Source organism: Eumetopias jubatus, unplaced genomic scaffold (assembly GCF_037043125.1).
Source record: "Eumetopias jubatus isolate StellerSeaLion01/CBP00866 unplaced genomic scaffold, mEumJub1_p1.0 scaffold_13, whole genome shotgun sequence".
Taxonomy (NCBI): Eukaryota; Metazoa; Chordata; class Mammalia; order Carnivora; family Otariidae; genus Eumetopias; species Eumetopias jubatus.
Window position 1 is genome coordinate 52,808,244 of NW_028274819.1, and position 20,681 is coordinate 52,828,924.

A 20,681-nucleotide genomic window follows, 5' to 3' on the forward strand; every position below is an offset into this window, starting at 1 on the left:
GCCGCTTATCATCGTTCTTCCTCAGAAGCTTCTTTGGATTCTTGTTCTTCATTCATACCTGAAGATAGAGGCCATCAATTCTCCAAACAATAACAAAAGGATTCCTACTTACTCTCTGAAATGCAGGCCTCCTCTTCCTTAAAAGCAGATATGCTGTGGTATATTAGATCCCCTTTAGGGATTAATTGATTGATTGACTAATTAATTAATGTAACTTAAGGACTAGGAAGTAAAGGGAAATATCTCCTCTTTGAAAGAAATATTGCCCTCCTCCTATGACAATTTATTGTAGAGAAAATGGAACTTCCACCTCTGCCCCATCATTTAGACTTTAGACTCAGTTTTCCAGGACTTTTATTCTAATCTGCCGAGTTTTTACATAATACACAATGGGATTCATCAAAGGTGGTACCAACAAGAATGCATCAGCTATCAGAATCATAGCCAAAGGGGATTTATGCTTGGCAAAGCAATGCATGGTAGCCAAGGTGATGATGGGCACATAGAAGATGAGCACAGCACAATTATGGGACACGCAGGTATTAAGAGCTTTAAGTCTCTCCCCATGGGATGCAATACCCAATAGAGTCTTCAGGATGAAGACATAGGAAACCGCAATGAACACACTGTCTGACATCATGCAGAGTGCGACAAACAGACCATAGTAAGAGTTAACCCTATTGTCAGAGCAGGCCAGTTCCATGACATCCTGGTGGAGGCAGTAGGAGTGTGAGAACAGGCATTTATTACAGTACCTGAGTTCCTTTAAAGTGAAAGGAAGAGGAAGAACTAGTAGAATGCTTTTGATAGCAAATGTCAGTCCGATATGCAAAACTCTGGAGCTGGTAAGAATGGAGGCTATACCTCAGGGGGGTGCAAATGGCTAGAAAGCGATCAAAGGACATGATCAGAAGCACCGAGGATTCCATGTCTGTGAACCTGTGGATGAAAAATTCCTGGGCAATACATGCATCAGCAGAAATCTCCATGGCATTAAATAAGAAGATCCTCAGCATGGACGGAAGAGAAGAGAAAGACAAGGCCAGGTCAGACAGAGCCAGCATGGAGAGGAAATAGTACATGGGCTCATGCAGGGAAGGCTCTGTCCTGATGAAAAATAGGATGGTGCAGTTGTCCAGGATGGCCAGGAGGTACATGAAGCAGATGGGGATAGAGATCCAAATGTGCACATGCTCAAGCCCTGGGATCCCCATTAACAGGAAGGTGGAGATTTCAAATTCTGAGGTACTGAAAGCAAACATCACAAATAGGTCTCTCATTTATATCCTCCTGTTAGATAAATAACATTAACAACAAACAAATAAATTAAATATAAAATAAATTAAATATAGCTCATCCTTAGGTATCAAGCAATAATGTAATATAACTTCTTCTATATGAAGAAAAATGCAGAGATTTAAGCAAGTTCTTGATGATATTCAAGACTTTATACTCTTCAAGTCTATCTTCGTTCCCTGACATACTCCTAAACAACTCAAAAGCTTGGAAGCAACAAGGTGTTTGATAAACTTTTTTATTAAAACTACACTTTTTGAGATTTATGCATCAAGTAAGCTAAGTTCAGTACATTGCAATCAGGAAAAACTATAACACCCTGAATGTGGTCATTGGTCATATACTCATACAAATCACGGTGCTATAGTAGTAGGAGTTAAAGGAGGCCTCTTATATTATTGTTCATGCTACATTATGTGTGAAAATATAAAATGGATCTACCACAGAGTTTGGCAAACTAATGTGCAGAGCCAAATTCAACCCATGCCTTGTTTTTGTACAACCCTGAGAGTTTTAAAAATATTTTTAAAGAGTGTTCTTAAAAAGGAGAAGAAAAAGCATATATGACAGAGACAAATATGTGGCCTGAAAAGTCTAAAGATTTACTTTCTGGCCATTTACAGAAAAAGCTTCTTGACCCCTGTACTAGAAAATTATCCATCCAAGCACAAGCACACAGACACGAACAATCACAGTAGAATGAGTATGCTAGGAGTGGAGTATGGGTCAAAGGGAACTCCAAATTTAAGAGTAATGTTTTATTTTTCATTTTTAAAAAGCCAATAACACGTGAAGCAAATACACAGATGTTTTAAATTTTCCCAAAAGAATTGCAAAAACACAGGGCAATGCTCTGTACTTTTCTATATTCTTTTAATTCTTCCCCCTCCTAATTGTCTTACACAACACCACTCCCAGAACCATAAACCACCGAGAGATTTCCGGGACCAAACACTATTCACCAGCACATTACTGTAGCCTGAGGCAGTCTGAGTGAACACAGCAGGGAGCAGAGGAAGGACACCTCTGATACCAGCTATCATCCCCCAAGGGGCGAGCTGCTTGCTAGTAGACCAGAATAAGTGGTGAGAAGGGAATGGCCAAGTGCAAGCATTGGTCTTTTTGTGGGGAGTTAAGGAGTGTTTCTTGTCAAGGGTAGAGAAAGAGGGAGTTGCATCCAGATGGAAGAAATTACAGGGTGAAGGGTGGAACTAGAAAGCAGGAAGAAGGGGAGAACAGTTACTAGCTCTTCTCTCTGCTGCCAAAATTTTGAAGGATCTTTGCCTCAACTTGACTGAAGATAGGAACTATAAGTTTGTGGTATGTGGGGTGTGTCATATGGAGAAGTGATGAGGCTAGATGAGGAGAACATATTTCAGTACTGAGCACCCATTTTGTCTCAGCCTCTCATATGTGGTGAGTATTTCCTTGACGTGAAGCACATAGCACAGCTGCCATTTGTAAGGTGCTTGAAATACTCACATTGTTTCCATGCAATTGCTACTGGCCCAGCTCAGAATGGCCATAGTTCTTGCCCTTCTTTCTCTGTTCTTGGATTCTTTTGCCATTGCTCTTGGCTGTCCAATGTCTACCCTTTAGATTGGTGACTAATTCAGATTCTTATCTCTGGTATTTGGGCTTGATCCTGCTCATGTTCTTGGTGCCAGCATTACTTACTCACACCTCGGGTAGCTCTCCTTTTAATAGCTCTAAGCCAGAAAAACCCCCAGTAGTGCAGCTGACACTCTGCCCTTGTCAGGGGAGTGGGATTCAGAGGGAGAAAAGTGATAATACACTTTTTATCCATTCTTGTTCAAAAGTCTCCTCAAAATGGTCACTTCCAAGATTCCATGTCTGAGGTCTTTTTGACAAGCTACCAACCTAATTCAGGTACCAAAGAAATGACTTACTATTGATAACATTGTCTTTTCAACTGTGTTCATCATGTAAATACAAAGATGTACCCCATCCCACATATGTTCCCTAAACTTTTCAGCTCTCAAGTGTTGTCCCAAATGCGGTTTGATCCCTTAGGCTAGACAACCCATGAAGCATTTTTACCTCTAGCTTTCTCAAAGGCATAGGTTAATCTTTATAAATTTCAGAGTTTTCATTAGGAAACATAAAATAATCTTAGGGAAATTGAATTTGAGTCTCTAGGACACCTACCAGGCTCCTGGGTTCCTTATCCCTAGCAAGGGTGAAAAGGTTTCAGATTCTTCAGGTTCTGTAACTTCTCTGCTTCAGCACCATGGTGGGAATCCATATTCTTATATAGACCCTCATACTCTTTCCTAGCATAAGCACATCCTCCTAGAATTAACAGGCACTTAATCCCCTGGGAACAATGACTCTCTATCTTCATCATCGTCTGTCAATAGCAGGCTCTCCTAAGAAATGCAGAAAGCAGGCTCTGACTCACAGTCACGGATTTAATTAACTCTTGAGATTCTGTTCCCACATCAGGTACAGGCTTTGAGGAGAGACTGTCTCAGACATTGATAAGGTGGCCTATATCCAGCTATTGCTACAAAAGTGTATGCCTTAATAGACTCAATCTAAGACTGTCACAGACCTTACATGGAATTCTGCCCACAGATATGTTCTGTTTGGTCATCACAACAACTACTCTTCTAAATGTGAGTGGATTTAGGTAGGTCACAGCTTTCAAACTTATCATTGACTCCTCCTTTCTTCATTGTCTTATATCCAGTCCCTTCACATTTATTGGCCAGTGAAGGCATTTAATCTCATAAAATAGAAAGGAAAGCCCAGAATCACAAACATTCTGATATCTTAGAACCTCGAAGTCAGAAGTATCAATTTTCATTCAGCCCTCAACTTTGAAAATTGGAAATAAATAAAAAGTATAATTCTGGTGGTACACTTAGGAGGACATATGATTTTCAGAGACAGAATAGAAAAGAAGATCTAGTTAAACATCTTTAGCCTGAAACAAAGTAACAACAGATAAATGAACTGATTTACATAAGCCTACAATGATCATTTGGTCTTCAGATTAATATAATGATGAGCTACAGTCATCAGCATAAGTCAGGCAGAAAATTAGAGAAAAGAGGCTTGTAATTTGATAGTGAAAATTGATTTTCCACATTCTAATATATATATATGTATGTATATATATGTATGTATTATAGTCAGAGCATTAAATAAAGTAATAAAAATTCTTAAACTTGGTGTACTTAATCCAGCATCTGTCTGGGATCGTAATGGAAATATATGGCTCAATTATGTCTATGCTACATCCTCCCAGAATTCCTTGACATATATCTGCATTATTCTGAGTTGAACATTCCTTGATCTCTAGATCCAGAAATGGCATTAAGGTCACCAGGAGGAAAAGCAGCTGGATCTAGAAAAAAATACTGGTGTTTTGTTTTGTTTTTTGTTTTGTTTTTTTTCAGGGAGCAAGGCAGTGAGAACTCTGCCCCTAGGAGGGCTAAATTTAGATAAAAGGCAAATTTACCTAAGAAAATTTAGGTAAAAGATTAAACAAAATGTATTATCCTCCCCCTGTTTTTCTTTCTCCAATTCAAATTGCTGCCCCAGCCCTTCCTCCTTCATTTCTTCCCTTCCTTTATTCCTCTTTTTTTATTTATTGTTAGTATTATAATTTTAATGTAAAAATCTATGAATTTCACAATGACAAATATTCCTTATAAAAGGAGTTGCTCTCATGGCCCTCTCTGAGACCACTTCTATGTGCTTTATATGCTTGTATGACTTTCCCCATTGTCCTGGAGCTACCTCCACCCTTTCTAAACCACTTGGCCCATGGAAACCTTTTTCTGAACCACTTCTCTTCTCTGAGGTTAAAAAAAAAAAAGGTAAAGAAAAAGAAGTTGATAAGTATGCCACCCTAATTGATTTATGGAATTAAATGGGGAAGTAGAGCTTGCACCAGAAAAGAACAAGGGTGGCTTTTCAGTTCAACCGGAAAGATGGCTCAAACCTCACTTGGAGGCAACCAGCCTTCTGTCAACCTACAACCTCTCTTGGTGAAAACATCAGGTTTGAGTTTATGTCGTGAATCAGTTTCTTTTGGCTTTATTGTCCAGTCGTTGTTGCAACAACCAGACCCATCACTCATTGGCTGGCTTCACACAGGGAGAACATGATAACCTCTTGCCTTAGGCCTGCATTGTGCTCCTCTTGCTTCTTGCCCCAGGGCTGACACTGAGGCAAGACCCATTCTCAGGTATTCACTTGGTATTCATACATGTGAGAAAGAATGGGGGAATTAACAACTCATAGGATAAACACTGACCAATGATAAATGAGATCCAATGGATAAATGTATCCCTCATTTTTCTGGATGGACTCTCATGAAATGTATTTGATAAGGCTTCAGAGTTGGGTCTGCAGGAATAGTCCATAGTCACCCATAAAGGTGACTGACTCATTATTTATTTACCATCTCTCAGCTCCAAATTCCTTTTTGTCTGTTCTATGATTATGGTGTTGGACTCTGTAAATACTTTTATTTTGTCAACTGATACAATGTTAAGACTTGTCAGTGGAAGGCAGTGGAGGAACACAGGAGGGAAGAGTTTTCTCTTCCTGGTTTCTGTGTGCTTTGTTGGCCGGACTCCCACAGAACACGCTATTTTTCCATTGTTTGGCACTGTGTGGTTTCTTCAGTACTCAGTTCCAGCAGTGCACAGCTTCCTCCAGTATTAGCCACTGAGCTTGTTTTCCATTCCTCACTGGGACAACAGGGACATAACCAAAGGCCCAGAGAGTATGTAGCAGCACTCTAGCTGAGGGAACATCTCCTACCTCTTTTCCTTAGCCCTGGGTATGTGTATATAAATCAGGGCAGCACAGGGCTAGCCATCTAGCCACCCAACCCTCCTCTCAAAAGGGCAGCCTGGAGCTACCCCTGCCTGAGCCTCACATGGAAATGTATTATAGTCCTATAAAGGGCACTCTCTCCATATCCCAGTTCCAGCAGTGCCCAGCAGTCATAAGCTTGTCTGGCACACAGAGCTCAGAGACTTGGCACCTTTCTTGGCATTCCCAGAGGGCAGATTGTTTTGCAAGCTTCACCAATAGACACCTTAGTAACTTCACAGGCTCAAAATTTACTTAAAAAAGTAAATCTGTCCATTTACATATGTACTTGTTCCTTGAGGAAAGGAAAATACCCAAATTCCTCGAGGATTATTAGACATGGGATATCATTTCTCACTGATAATAGGCAATGAAACATGTCATCATGCTCTTTTTTGATTAAAGTATGAGATTATTGGGGCAGGATGATTAATGGAATTATTAACAAATTTTATCTCACAGTGAACACAATGATTTTCATACCTGTGGTTATTCCCCAGAGCCCTAAGTATATAATTGGTTATATTACACTTAGGAGCTGGAAAAACTTTCATGTTACCACATCTGTGAAGTTGCAACCATTACAGTAGGAAAGACAAAGTACAAAGTCAAAGTAAGCACAAATAAATTTTGTGAATAGTTGTCCCAGAATTCCATGACACTTATCACTGTATTATAGATGCCTCTCCATTAATTCACATTCATGGCCTCACTGAAGGTTCTGCTAAGTTACTGGAAGAGAAGGAAAACTTCAGGCTTGGTTTATGGATGGACTGGTGGGCAAGTTGGTACTAACCAGAAGTAGAATACAGTGGCACAACAGCCTCACACATGGGTGGCCATTAAAAAAAAGAGAGAGAGTGCTGAAGGAAAATTCCCATAATGGACAATGCTCTTGGTTGTTAACTTAGAAAGAGAGGTTGTCTAAGGTATGTGGATATACATGGACTTCTGTACTTTGTTGAAAGGCTTGGATAGTTGGTCAGTGAATGGAACTAGCAAACTTGAAAGAAGAGAGATAAGGAAGTCTATAGAAGATGTATGTGAAATACATACTGAAGTGGACACAGAGGGTGAAAATCTTTGTATCTCGTGCTAATACCCATCAAACAGTACCCACCTCAGAGGAGAAACTCAATAATCAGATAGAAAGAAACTACATGTAAATATCAGCAAGCTTTGGCTACACTACTGCTGATCCAGTGGGCCCACAGATGGAGTAATAATGGCAGAGATAGAGATAAAACATGAGCCAAAAGTATGAATTCCCTTTTATTAAGGTTAATTTTGGAGAAATTGTATAATCTTCATTCCTGGATTGTTAGTAATGCTATTACCAACTTTTAAAGTTCAGCTAACAGCAGCAAGAACTGATCCTGAGCATTTGATATGGCATTTTGTATGTATATCAGATATAAGAAAGGGCAACATAACTACCTATATATGATCCAATGTTGAATTACATTGATATGCTTATAAGATACACTCTATAGAATGACTATTTTTAGAGTTAACCAAGAATTTTAAGAAGAGAAAAATTAATTAAAGTGCCTTTTGGATATCATTCAGAAAAGAACAACAGGTTTATTAACAAAGTTTCCTACATTAAATCTGGACTTTTTGAATTGTATGCAATCTGAATGAATACTTTATTCAGGTCTCATACTACTTGCAAATACGAATAGTTGTTTACATACGTTATCTCACTTTACCTTGAAAACAAAACATAATTTAAGTGATATTAATATGAACTCACAGACAAGGAAACCAAGCAAATATCACACAAACTGTAAGGTACTTAGTTTAAGATTGTTGGAAGAATATCTAGGCCCTTTGGGGCAATTACCCCATTCTACCAAAGCATTCATTCATAAATGGCTTTCTCTCTACTCTGAGTTAACTAGGAACTAGTGATTAGATTTATTGCTGCTTCTGAATTAAGACCTTGATAATAGCCTTTCGAATCTACTTAGTCTTCACACTGTAGATGATAGGGTTGAGCACAGGAGGGATGAGAAGACATTGGCCATGATGGTATGGACAAATGGAGGTGCTGAATGGCCATAGCGATGGACAAACGACAAGCTGATGAGGGGGATGTAGAAGATGGCAACAGCACTAATGTGGGATATGCAGGTATTGAAAGCTTTTTGCCGCCCCTCTGAGGAGGCAATGATGATAACAGATTGGATGATCAGTACATAGGAGAGCAAGATGCAAGGGCAATCAAACCCAGTTGTGGAGAAAATTGCAAACAGACCGAAGATGTTGTTGATTCTGTTGTCTGTGCATGAGAGTCGAACGAGATCAACATGGTAGCAATAAGAATGGGAAAGGACCACAGCACTGCAGAAGAACAGCCTCTTAACAAAGAGCACCACTGGTAACATGACAGCAACGTTTCTTATCAAGATGCTCGTTCCAATCCGGGCAATCCTGGCATTGGTGAGAATGGTGGTGTATCTCAATGCATCACAGATGGCTATAAAATGATCAAAGGCCACGGCCAGCAGGACCCCAGACTCCATGGAAGTAAATCCATGGAGAAAGAACATCTGGGCAATGCAGGCATTTAAGGCGATTTCTCAGGCTTCAAACCAGAAGACATCAAGGGTAGTGAAAAGTGTGCATAGGGATAAGCTCAGGTCTGTGGCTGAAAGCATAGAGAGGAAATAACACATGGGTTCATGGAGGTTCGGCTCACAGAGGACCACAAATAGGATCATGCTGTTCCCAGAGAGGGCAATGACATACAGGAGACAAAAAGGGATGGAGATCCAAACCTGGGCTGCTCTCAGGCCCGGGATACCCGTCAGGATGAAGGTCAGAGGTTGAGCATTGGTATTCTTGAGGGCCAGCATAATGAGGGGCTGAGAAGACAGGGATATTTGAATAATTGAACGCATAATAAATATGTAGCTATCACTTAGAACATCTTTCTGGCACTCTCACATTCACTGAATTACTACTGCTGATTTTCTAAGAATTTTAGTTTTTTCTGAGCTTTCTAGTACTGGATGCTTCCCTCCATGCTTCTCCTCATTTATTAAAAAGAGAAGATTCTCTGAATTATGCCACATCAAATTTTCTTAAGTCTGTATTCCCTTTGGTGACAACAACATCACAATTAAGTCACCCCTGCCTATAAAAGTTCCCAGTAAAATATTTAAACAATTTGAGAAAATTGGTCTAGAGTATTTTTTTTACTGAAGTATAATTTAACATACAGTGTTATATTAGTTTCAGGTGTACAACATAATAATATAATGATTTTCAGTATTTTTTGAAAATAAATTACTAATCCTGAAATAAAGCACTGAAAAAATCAAGTCACATTTGAAATGTGGATATTATTAGTTTTTCCAGGGAAATATTCCAAAGAATGCCAAAGACATCCCCAAGACACATATGTTTACATATGTGAATTCAAGGTGGTCCAAAGAACTACCCTAACAAAAATAATTATAACTCCCATTTGTTGAAAGTTCTCTGTTATTGATATTTCATATGCATTATGTAATTTCATCCATACACTAACTCTAGGAGGTAGATAGCAGTATATTTTGCATATGAGGAAACTAAGACTCAAAAATTAATCGCCCAAGTTTATCTTTATATAGCACTACGTAATTGTTGAGAGAAACCATATATAACACAAAGGTGGAGGAAGAAAGAAAGAGAGAAAGAGAGGGAGGGAGGGAGTGAGAGAGGGAGGGAGGGAGGAAGGGAGGAAGGGAGGAAGAAAAGAAAGAAAGAAAGAAAGAAAGAAAGAAAGAAAGAAAGAAAGAAAGAAAGAAAGAAAGAAAGAAAGAAAGAGGGAGGGAGGGAGAGAGAGAGAGAAAGAGAAAGAAAGAAAGAAAGAAAGAAAGAAAGAAAGAAAGAAAGAAAGAAAGAAAGAAAGAAAGAAAGAAAGAAAGAAAGAAAGAAAGAAAGAAAGAAAGAAAGAAAAAAAGAAAGAGAGAAAAAGAAAGAAAGAAAGAAAGAAAGAAAGGAAGGAAGGAAGGGACGGAGGGAGGGAGGGAGAAATTGAGAGACAGTGAGGAGAGGGAGGGAGGAAGGGAGGAAAGGAAGGAAGAAAGAAAGCTAGAAATGCAAACATTGCCATTATTTTAACGTAGTGCAGTAAGCATTACATTTTGATACATAGCATAGGCTGCTCCTGAATCCACAAAGAACTACAACAGCCATCATTTCTTGAACACATACCATGTGCCAGATGCAACCATCTTCATACCCATAATCTCATGGAATCATCACAATCATCCAACAAAATACAAAAAGTTGTTTTCCCTAATATTTTTATGAGGAAACTGATGTTTAAAGTGATTAAGTAATTTTCCCAAATACTCAGAAAAGCTGCAGTCGGAACCCCGCATATGGGACTCCAACACCTTCATTCAATAAAGCTGAGGAATCATAGGAGGAATCTCTAAACCAGTCTGACAAAATGTCCCTGACAAACATTTTTCAGATTTGTGCCTTCCAGAGACACATTTTGGTCAATGTGGCATCTCTGGAGTAGAGTCTTCAGTTTCAGGTGTTAATTCCCTATGAATTATGTAAACATGAAGCTTTTTAGGCTTCCAGGGAAAGGAATTTTATCATTGATAGTCTCTGTGTGCAAAGGGCCAAAGAATCAGGTGTTGAGGCTACACCCACTATGGAAAATAATAGCAAAATAGAATTGCCAGATTCGGTTGACTCATTTTTGTGGTCCTCTCATTTATCCAACACTTACATATTATGCTGAGGATACTTTCTTTCTGGAAATTCTCTCTCCTCATGTATTGGCACTAGTCTCTATTACTTGTCTCCCACCACTCAGCAATTTCTCTCTCTGGCTTCCCACCCCGCACCCAAAGAACCTTAACTTTGGAATCCTTCAGGCACCTGCCCTTTGTCCATTCTCAATTCATTTAAATAATTATCTCACCCATTTTTACAGTTTCATCTTGCACCTATTTAATGAAAAATTTCAAATAGATATCTGAAGGCAGCTGTGGTTTCCAGGTTCTTAAAGATTAGAACTTCCTTCTGAACGTTGCCATACATATTTCTCATGAGTAAATCAAATTCAATATTTCAAAAACCAAATTGATCATTTTGCCCTACAATTTTTCTTACTCCTATATATTCTGAATAAAGCTTATAATTTTCGTAAAAATTAACCAATTCTCTGTCAGAACTCTGGGAATTGTCCTGTACACATATCTTTCCCAATCAATCACCGAGTCCCTCGTACTTAAACTTTAATGACTTTCTTCTTCCACCTCTTCTTTATTTAAGCACAAAATAATCTCTTTCAGATCTTCAAACTGTATAACCTAGTCTATTAATTAACCTACAAATAATAATGTATTATAAATATAAGATGTCAAGGTCTCCAAAGCAATAACAACATCCATTTATTAAGCATCTTCTCTATGCCAGAAAAATAAAAATGAGAAAATTCTTTAAACTGAATAAAAATGGGAAAACCACATATGAAAATCTGTACAGCAAGACACTGGAGTGCATGTGTAGTCTGAAGAATATACATTTATTAGGAAAACAAGGATATAAATTATTTTTTTTCAATATAAGATGCTAGGAAAATATTTAAATAAATGTGAGAAGAAGCAGTAAACAAAGGTTAAGAGCACAAACGAATGAGTTAACAATAAAACCAAAGTTGATTACTTAAAGAGAAAATAAGTGAACTTTTTTCAAGAGTGGTCAAGAAATTTTTAGAAAAAGTGTGATTAACTGCATGAGAAATGAAAAAGAAAACAAAGTATTGAGAAACAAAACTTTAAATATAATGATATAGTATGCATAAGTATAACAATATATTTGGCAACAGATACAAAATGGACAACTTTATAGAAAAACATCAATCACCAAACTCATTCAAGAAATCAAAAGCAGCAGTGGAAATGTCAATGACGGGAAAAACTCCCACACCCAAATTTAAAGAAAAAAAAAAGTAGAGTATTTCTCTCTTTCACAAATTCTAGTAGAGTGGAAAAGAGGGAATTTTGCTTCCCCAGCAAGGATCATTTTTCAATGCCTGGAGACAGTTTTGGTTGTCACAACTGGGGAGGGAGTGCCACTGGCATCTAGTGGGTTTATGCCAGGGATGCTTACATCCTAAAATACACAAGACAACAAAGAACTATCCAACCCAGGATGTGAACAGGGCTGAGGTTGAAAAGCCTTATTCTCGAGCATATAAACAAATGGAAAGCTAGTTATCTAATTACTTAGAATGACACATGCAAACATTATAAATAACTTTTTAGCAAGTCAGATGTAACTGTGCTTTTAAAGAATATGCACTTTGAAACAGTGGACTTTGTCTTATGAATGAAAGATTTATTCAGCTTAAGAAATCTATTAATGGTATGGCTATACAAAAAGATTAATGGAGAAAAAACCTGGTCAAGGAATGAGAAAAAATCAGAAAATTCAATGGCAATTCAAGATAAAATTCTTAATATTTAGGAAGGAAATGAGTTCCTGAATGAAAGACATCTTCTAGAAATTTGGAGCAAACATATTTACTGGTGACCTATTAAAAACATTTCTATTAAAGTCATTAAAAGATAAAGATACCTACTATCACAACTACTATTCAACATTCTATGAAAAAGTCTTAGTAAATGAGAAAAAACAAGTAAATGAAAGTAGAGTGTTACTTTTGAAAAGAAAATTTTTCAAAGTCTTTATTTAGGTTTTAATTGATTCTTTACCTTAGAAATCTCAAAGAACAGACTGCAAATTGTTAAAATAGAGTTCACCAAATTGCCCACATAGATCAGTATCACAAATTAATACTTTTTCCTGTTCATAAGAATTAATCACTGAGGAAATTTTATAAAAATAAGTATTTATTTATAATAGCCGTAAACTATAAACTGTATCAGTATAACACAATGTCTGTGTTTGGCAGGGAGAGAATAGGTCTCTAAAAATTTACTGAAGAACATAAAAAAAAGTCCTTTATTTCTTTCTTAAATATAAGAATATTCCATAGAGAAAAGACATGAATTCTCCCATGAATATTCTCATAAATTAAAGCATTATCAATCAATAACACAAAAGAGTTTTTAATGGGTAGTGACAGATGGATCCTAAAATGTATTAGGTACAATAAATGTGCAAATATATTCAGTATAATTTGAAAATGATGAAGGGAGGGGACTTGTTCTTTGATATATCAAAATGTAATATAAAGTTATTATAATAACAAAATATAATATTGTCAAAAGTTTAAAAATATATATCCCCAGAAAAAAATTGCATTTCAAAAAATTGTGTGAATGAGGATAAAGAATATGATGACAATGGCATCTTATATCACTAGAAAAAAGAACTGATATGTGATAAATGGTGTTTGGTCAATTGGCTAACAATTTATAAAAATATTAAAATATCCCTATTTTACACAGATTTCTGCATTTGGACTAAGAATTTCAAGGTAAAACAAAGCCCTTACAGTAATATTAGAATAAATAAGAGAAAATGAATTTAGGACTTTTTTAGTGAAGGCCTTCTATGTAGGATGAAATTAAAGCTATTAAGTAAAATATTGATATAAAACACTGCATCAAATTTAAATGCCATTGATTGCAAAAGATGCCTGTGAACAAAATAAAAAGTACATCACATCATACATGCATTAGAAGGACAAGACCAAAGAATACTGCTGCATGCACTTCAAACTAGATTATGTGTCTGTTGTTTGTTTGATGACAGTCTGTGGTTTGATCAATGGTGAGGGAGTTGGGAATAGGAAACATAACACTAAGTAGATTTCTGTGTCCAGAGGTTTTGGTCATGAAGGACATGGTGGACATTGGGATGTATTATTCTAGTCCAATAGCATAATAAAGATGAAGTTAGGTGTCCTTCCTCCTGCACTGATGGGAGGTGAAACCCTGGTGACCCATTCCCATTTAAGACGCCTCATCTGTAAACCTTGAACTTTAAAAATATCCCTGATCTGCCTATTTCCAGTTTGTCTGTGATGGTTGGTCAAATACCAAGATGTATTTGAAGTACTTCTTTCTAAATATAAATGGCTTCTGTGAAGACAGCTATTAGAAAGCTCAGATTACCAGGATCCTGTAAAAAGGTGGAGCTGATGCTAAGTAAAATAACTCAAAAAGCTTATTTCCTAGAAAATGGAGATATGGAAATCAGTCAAATTTAAAATTTGATTGAAACAATAAAATTTACAATAAATGTCAAATTTGGGCCACACAGAATCACAACTCACTCCATTTCCTTGACATAACTGAGTGTTTTTCTCCTGGGAATAAATATTTGTTTGCAAACTTGTTGTTGATATCTCACTTAATTTCCACAACATTTAGCTTGTCCCTGCCACTCTTCACCCCTCTTCCCATTATCTGTACCCTTCTACCTCTGATTTTCAGTCCTGGGCTTCTCAGTACCTGCCCTGCTCCATGCCTCCCACTACTCCATCCTTTCCTGGCTCTCCAGATTAGCTCTCAATAGTCCCTCTCCCTGGTCTGCTCTTTCTGCTCCTAGCATCTTACCTTGCTCCCAGCAGAGGGGGAATTGCCCTTCCCACTCACTGCCCAGCCATGTATGCATGTGGATAGCTCTTGGACCTGGGCTTCTATAAGGAGCTCAGCATGTAACCCAGCCTGGCTGTCAAGAGACCCTTGGGGTTTAGAGATAATATAATCAGATGAGCAGCATAATTCTAGGTGTGAGGACTAGGCTTCCCTTGGAGGCTCATCACACTAGACTGAAGCCAGTCTAAATAATATGTTTGCCATCTCTCTTTCAATTACTTTTAAAATTATTTTTAATGTTTAATTACTTAAATTTTAATTATTTAAAAATCTATAATATTTTTCAATAAACATAAACATTCTTTTTCCCCATTACCTTTATTTTATTTATTTTTTATTATTATGTTCAATTAGCCAACGTATAGTACAGTACATCATTAGTTTTTGATGTAGTGTTCAACAATTCATTAGCTGCATATAACACCCAGTGTTCATCACAGCATGTGCCCTCCTTAATGCCCATCACCCAGTTACCCCTAACCCCCTCCATTCTGTCACCCTAAGTTTGTTTCCCAGAGTCCAGAGTCTCTCATGGTTTGTCTCCCTCTCTGATTTCTTCCCATTCAGTTTTCCCTCCCTTCCCCATGGTGTTATCAGCTATTCCTTATGTTCCACATACGAGTGAAACCATATGATGATTGTCTTTCTCTGCTGACTTATTTCACTTAGCATAATCATTACCTTTAGATCCCATTTATTGCCATGTAGGCTGCAGGCAAGAAATACTCTCATACCTCCTCCTTCTCTCCTTTCTCCATTACCAAATTCAGTCACCTACAGCATAATATTTGCCTGGATAAGATATATAAATTTACATACAGTCTTATAGCTATGATTAAATATTACCCATTCACATTTCAGTTGTTTGAACCTTAAAACAAATAAATTTTGATTGGAAATATGAAATACACATTATTCAACACAGAATCTAAAATATATGGTATGACTAAAAAAGAATGGCATAGCATCTTATATCAATAACACATATTCATCAACATAAAATCAATTCTTTCCTTTTCCACTGATTCAATTGCCCATAATTATGTCAAATTTCCATTTAATTCACACTGGACCATGGTTTTCTAGGACAACTTTCTGTTTCTCTGAAATTCAAATCATCTTCCGTTTTGCAAGGCTTTAATACACTCTGCACTTTTTTCTTTTTTTTATTATGTTATGTTAGTCACCATACATTACATCATTAGTTTTTGATGTAGTGTCCCACGATTCATTGTTTGCGTATAACACCCAGTGCTCCATGCAGTACGTGCCCTCCTTAATACCCATCACCGGGCCAACCCATCCCCCGAGCCCCTCCCCTCTAGAACCCTCAGTTTGTTTCTCAGAGTCCATTGTCTCCCATGGTTCATCTCCCCCTCCCATTCTGCACTTTTTTAAGGCATATTTGAGTGCTGCTTTCCTGGGATTACTTTACATGGCACCCCTGAATAATTTCCACTTGTACCTGGTTGGCAATGGATATGTATTTTATTTTGCTGAAGTACATACTCTGGTTTTACTCAGAAAAAAGAAGAAAAAGAAAAAGGATGCAGGGGCGCCTGGGTGGCTCAGTCGGTTAAACTTCTGCCTTTTTGCTCAGGTCACGATCCCAGGGTCCTGGGATCAAGTTCCACATTAGGCTCCCGGCTCGATGGGGAGTCTGCTTCTCCCTCTCCCTCTGCTGTTCTCTCTCTATCTCTCTCTCACTCTCTCAAATAAATAAAATCTTTAAACAAACAAAAAAAAAGGATGCAGAAAATGATAAATTTTCTTTGTTCCTGCCTTAAAAAATTATTTTTTGCTTTTACATTTTATTGATGGATTGGCTGTATATAGAATTGTTAGGCTGTAATAATTGTCTCTGAACATTTTTAAGGTAGTTTAATATAGTGAACAAAACTAGAGATAAAATTTTGGTTCTATATGCCTACACTGTAAAAACTTAACTCCACAGTGTCTTGGTTTCTATACCTGTAAAATGTTGATACCTATTTCATTGGGTTGTTCTATACAATCAGTAATTCAGTAGTTTTTAAACCATTAGAATACAACTTAGCATGTAGAAACAATTAAACAAATCTCACCTATTCACAACTAGGCCTCTGTAAACCAAAACTGAACTTTCTTGCCTTTTTTTATAAGTCATCTTTTCCCTACTCTAATGCATTAGGCTCTACTTTTTTTTTTTATTTTTGGTACCTTGAAATTCCACAATATTGTTTCTGTATATACCTTTTTTTTTCATTTTTCATTCTTTTTCCTTCTTTGCTCAGTAGTATTCAATTGGATAGATGTAGCAAATTTGTTTAACCTCCAATTGACAGATTTAAGTTGTTTTCACATCTTAGCTATTATGTATACAGCTACTATGAACATTCTTTGACATTTTTGGTGCATAAATAAAAAAAAATAACTTGTGGTATGAACTAGAAATGGAGTTGCTTGGCCAAAAAGATCCTCACCTTTATTAGAAATTGCCAAAGGTTCCTGATGTGGTTGTACTCAGTGTCTGAATGCTCCAATTGACCCACAATTTTGCCAATACTTACTGTTACCAAAGTATTTGATTTTAGTTATGTTAATAAGTTTGCATTGGAATCTCATTCTGATTTGATTTTTTATTTTTCTTATGAATAATAATGTTGAGCACCTTTCCATGTGTGTATTAGCCATTCATCTACTGCTTTTTGTGAAGTGCCTATTTAAATCATTTGCTTAAAATTTTAATGAGTTATTTGTCTTTCCATTAATTGATTGTGGGACTTTATTTTTCAGTTATATGCATTGTGAATGTTTTCTCCATCTCTGACTTGCCTTTTCAAATTTATAATGCTATATTTTGAAATTGATGTTTCTTACTTCAATGAAGTACAATCTTTGATTTTCTTCTTTTATAGCTATGCTTTTTGTAGACTAAGAAATCTTTGCTTTCCTCAAGTTCATGAAATATTGTTCTATTTTTTCCCTTTAGAATCTTTATACTTTTAGCTTTCAAATTTAGGCTAATATTAAAACTTCAATAAAGATTTTTCACATTGAGGTAAGAGTTGAGGCTCTTTCTGTTTTTATACAATTAGTTTAGCGCCATGACATTTTTCTGTCCCTGAATTGCATTGATCTCTGTTGAAAATTAACTGTGCTCGGAGCCATTTCTGCTTTCTTTATCATTTCTTCAATAATGTATTGATCTATCCTTACAATACAAGGTCACCCCTAAGATATGTAAGACACTGTAGGATCCCTGCCTAGATAGATAACAATTTAATTATGTAAACAAATAGATGAATTAAACAATATTTAACAATTACATAAACAATTTAATTAAAATTACATTTAATAATCCACTGGCTCATGTGGAATACACTTATTTATAGATAAATAAAGATAATGAATGAAAAGATATTTATTGTTGTATTAGGTTACTAAGGCTGCCATAACAAAGTACCATAAACTGAATAGCTTAAACAACAGAAATGTATTGTGTCATAGTTCTGGAGCTTACAAGGCCAGGATTAAAGTATCAGCCAGGTTGGTTTCTTGTGTTGACCATGAAGGTGAATCTGTTCAAGGTCACTCTCCTGCCTTCTGGTGGTTTGCTGGAACTTTGGCTTGTAGACACATTATCTAGATCTCTGCCTTCATGTCCTTGTGGCATTCAATCTCTGTCTATATGTCCCTGTGTCCAAATTTGCCCTTTTTATATGGACACCAGTCATATTGGAGTAGGGCCCACCCTACTCCACTCTGACCACATCTTAACTAACTACATCTTTAATGACCCTATTTCCAAATAAGATCATATTCTGAGGTACTGGGTGTTAGAACTTCAACATATGAATTGGGGGGGGGGGACAAAATTCGACTCCTAACAATTATCCAATCAGTGCACATACATTGTCTTGTCTTTTTGCTGTGTGTAGGACCTTCACTACAATGTTGACATCAGCAAGGTTCTCCCTGAAGTTTGAAGAAGCAGAGCATAGACCTAATTATTTCCCCTTTACTCAGATTTGATTTCCTTATTTGAATGTGGTAATGAACCCTGCATGGTGGAGTGACTGGCAGTGAGAGTACCTTGTTCAGGTGAGTAAGAAATGAGGCAGGAAAAAGCCATCTGGCATTACACTTTCTGAAGTCAAATAGAAGGAGCTTTCCTCTTCAACATCATGGTGGGAAGTTCTGCTTCCTGAAGAGATGAAGAAAGTAACAAAAGATTTTCACTATAATTAGGGGACAGAGTCTGAACAATGTACAGAGGTCAGTTACTATAGTTTCCTAACACCATGTCTCAGCACAATGAAAGGGAGAGAAATGTGAAAATAGTTAGGGCTGTTTTGAGAGCTCAGGTAAAGTCAGTCACCACGAACTTGCAATGGCTCCAATCTGATCATTTATGTTACTGCTTCTAGAGGTTGCTCAGTGGTACAGGGGTAGCAAGAGACAATGACACTGGGAGTAGTAGCTGAGATGGATAGATAGTTGTTAAGGTTATTCATATGAGTATGGTTGAAATGATGAACTATGAGGACTAGGTTTCATAGACAAGAACTGTAAAAGAAAAGAGGGCTGAAATGATTGGAAAATATATATATATATAGGGTTTGAAGGAATTGATGATGTAGAAAACATGGAATGAGTTAAAAAAAAAACTAGAAAGATAAGATGGTATAGTTAGAGTGAGATGCTCAGGAATTCAGAGATTGAGTAGCTCTGAGTTGTGACAAGTTCCTGTCATGATTGACTGAGTATCGACAATGAAGATAAAGGTCAACACAATAGAGGATATAGGAGCTATGAAGCTATGAATGTGGATGAGCTTTCAACATAGTTACACGGAAGTGTCCCAGGATTCTCATGTCAATATCCTCAACAATGTTTTCTTTCATCAAAACTTCCTTTCCAAACATTTTCTCTGTCTCTCCCCTCACAACCCTATAAAATGTAAGTCACAGATGGTTGTTCTGCACAAGAGATTCACAACAGCCATATTTCAGTTTCAAAAAGGAAAGAAAATTTTATTATTATTGTAGAAACCTAATAGAAACAGAAGAGGGAAGGAAGCTACACATAGATGAAAGTAATGAATGTAGGCAATAAATGAGAATAAGGCAAAGTTACATCAAATTGGGTACTTAAATACCCATGGAAACAGCCAGGGTGCAGTCCTGATTGAGAGGCCTGGGTGGAGGGTCCTCCCCTCAGGTGACACTTCCAAATGACTATCCCCATAAGCACCATATTTGTAGAACAAATAAGAGTGTTTGAAATTAAACATCTGTTCACCTACATGCAGTTTGGAGTGAGCTGCATTTCCATGCTATCATGTTTCTATATTTCAAGGAGCCTGGGCTCAATGTGTTTACCTCCCCTCCTGGATTCCATTCCGGTGGCCCAACCCAGCCTGGAGCAGCGGGAGGCTGTCAAATGACAAGATTTGAAGTTCTTGGCATCCAGAACAGAAGGGCCAGTTCTGACCTAGAGGCCCAATAATAGATTTTAAACAACCTTGCTCCTAAGGTTATTTACACAGCACAAGTCTCACAAACAATATTCTTTAACCTCCCTATGTATATGCAGGTACGTGTGGTCAGTTATGTGGGATATATCATAAAAACATTTATCTATACAGAACACTGGTGTGGCTAGAAGTCTATGGTAACCAACCCTAACTAGCCTCTCAATACAGCTCACAAATCTTTGAACGTTCTACTAGAGACTGAAGTTTAGAGCAGGGCTCTGAGCCAGGTGCCCAAGTCTTCAGTGCATCCTGCATATACCAGCTTTTGAAAGAGACAAACAATGAGGAGAACTTTAGGAGGGTAAATCGGGAAAGGACTGATCTGCCTAGTGTACACTCATTTCAGCAAGCCATACCCACCTAAGCTTGAAAAACTGTGGTTGGCCTAACAAGTAACTTCCACAAGACCTTGGATGTCATGCCTGCTT

The 20,681-nt window shown here is 37.2% G+C and overlaps 1 protein-coding gene and 1 pseudogene across 1 annotated transcript; both read right to left on the reverse strand.

Annotated features, from left to right (window-relative positions):
- Nucleotides 1-337: 337 nt before the first annotated feature.
- LOC114218768 (olfactory receptor 51A7-like) lies at nt 338-1,262 on the reverse strand (annotated as a pseudogene).
- Nucleotides 1,263-8,070: 6,808 nt separating this feature from the next.
- LOC114218767 (olfactory receptor 51F2) lies at nt 8,071-9,011 on the reverse strand. Its single transcript, XM_028116031.1, is given in 2 exon segments — nt 8,071-8,165; nt 8,168-9,011. Coding segments are annotated over 2 exon segments (939 nt in total).
- Nucleotides 9,012-20,681: the final 11,670 nt, after the last annotated feature.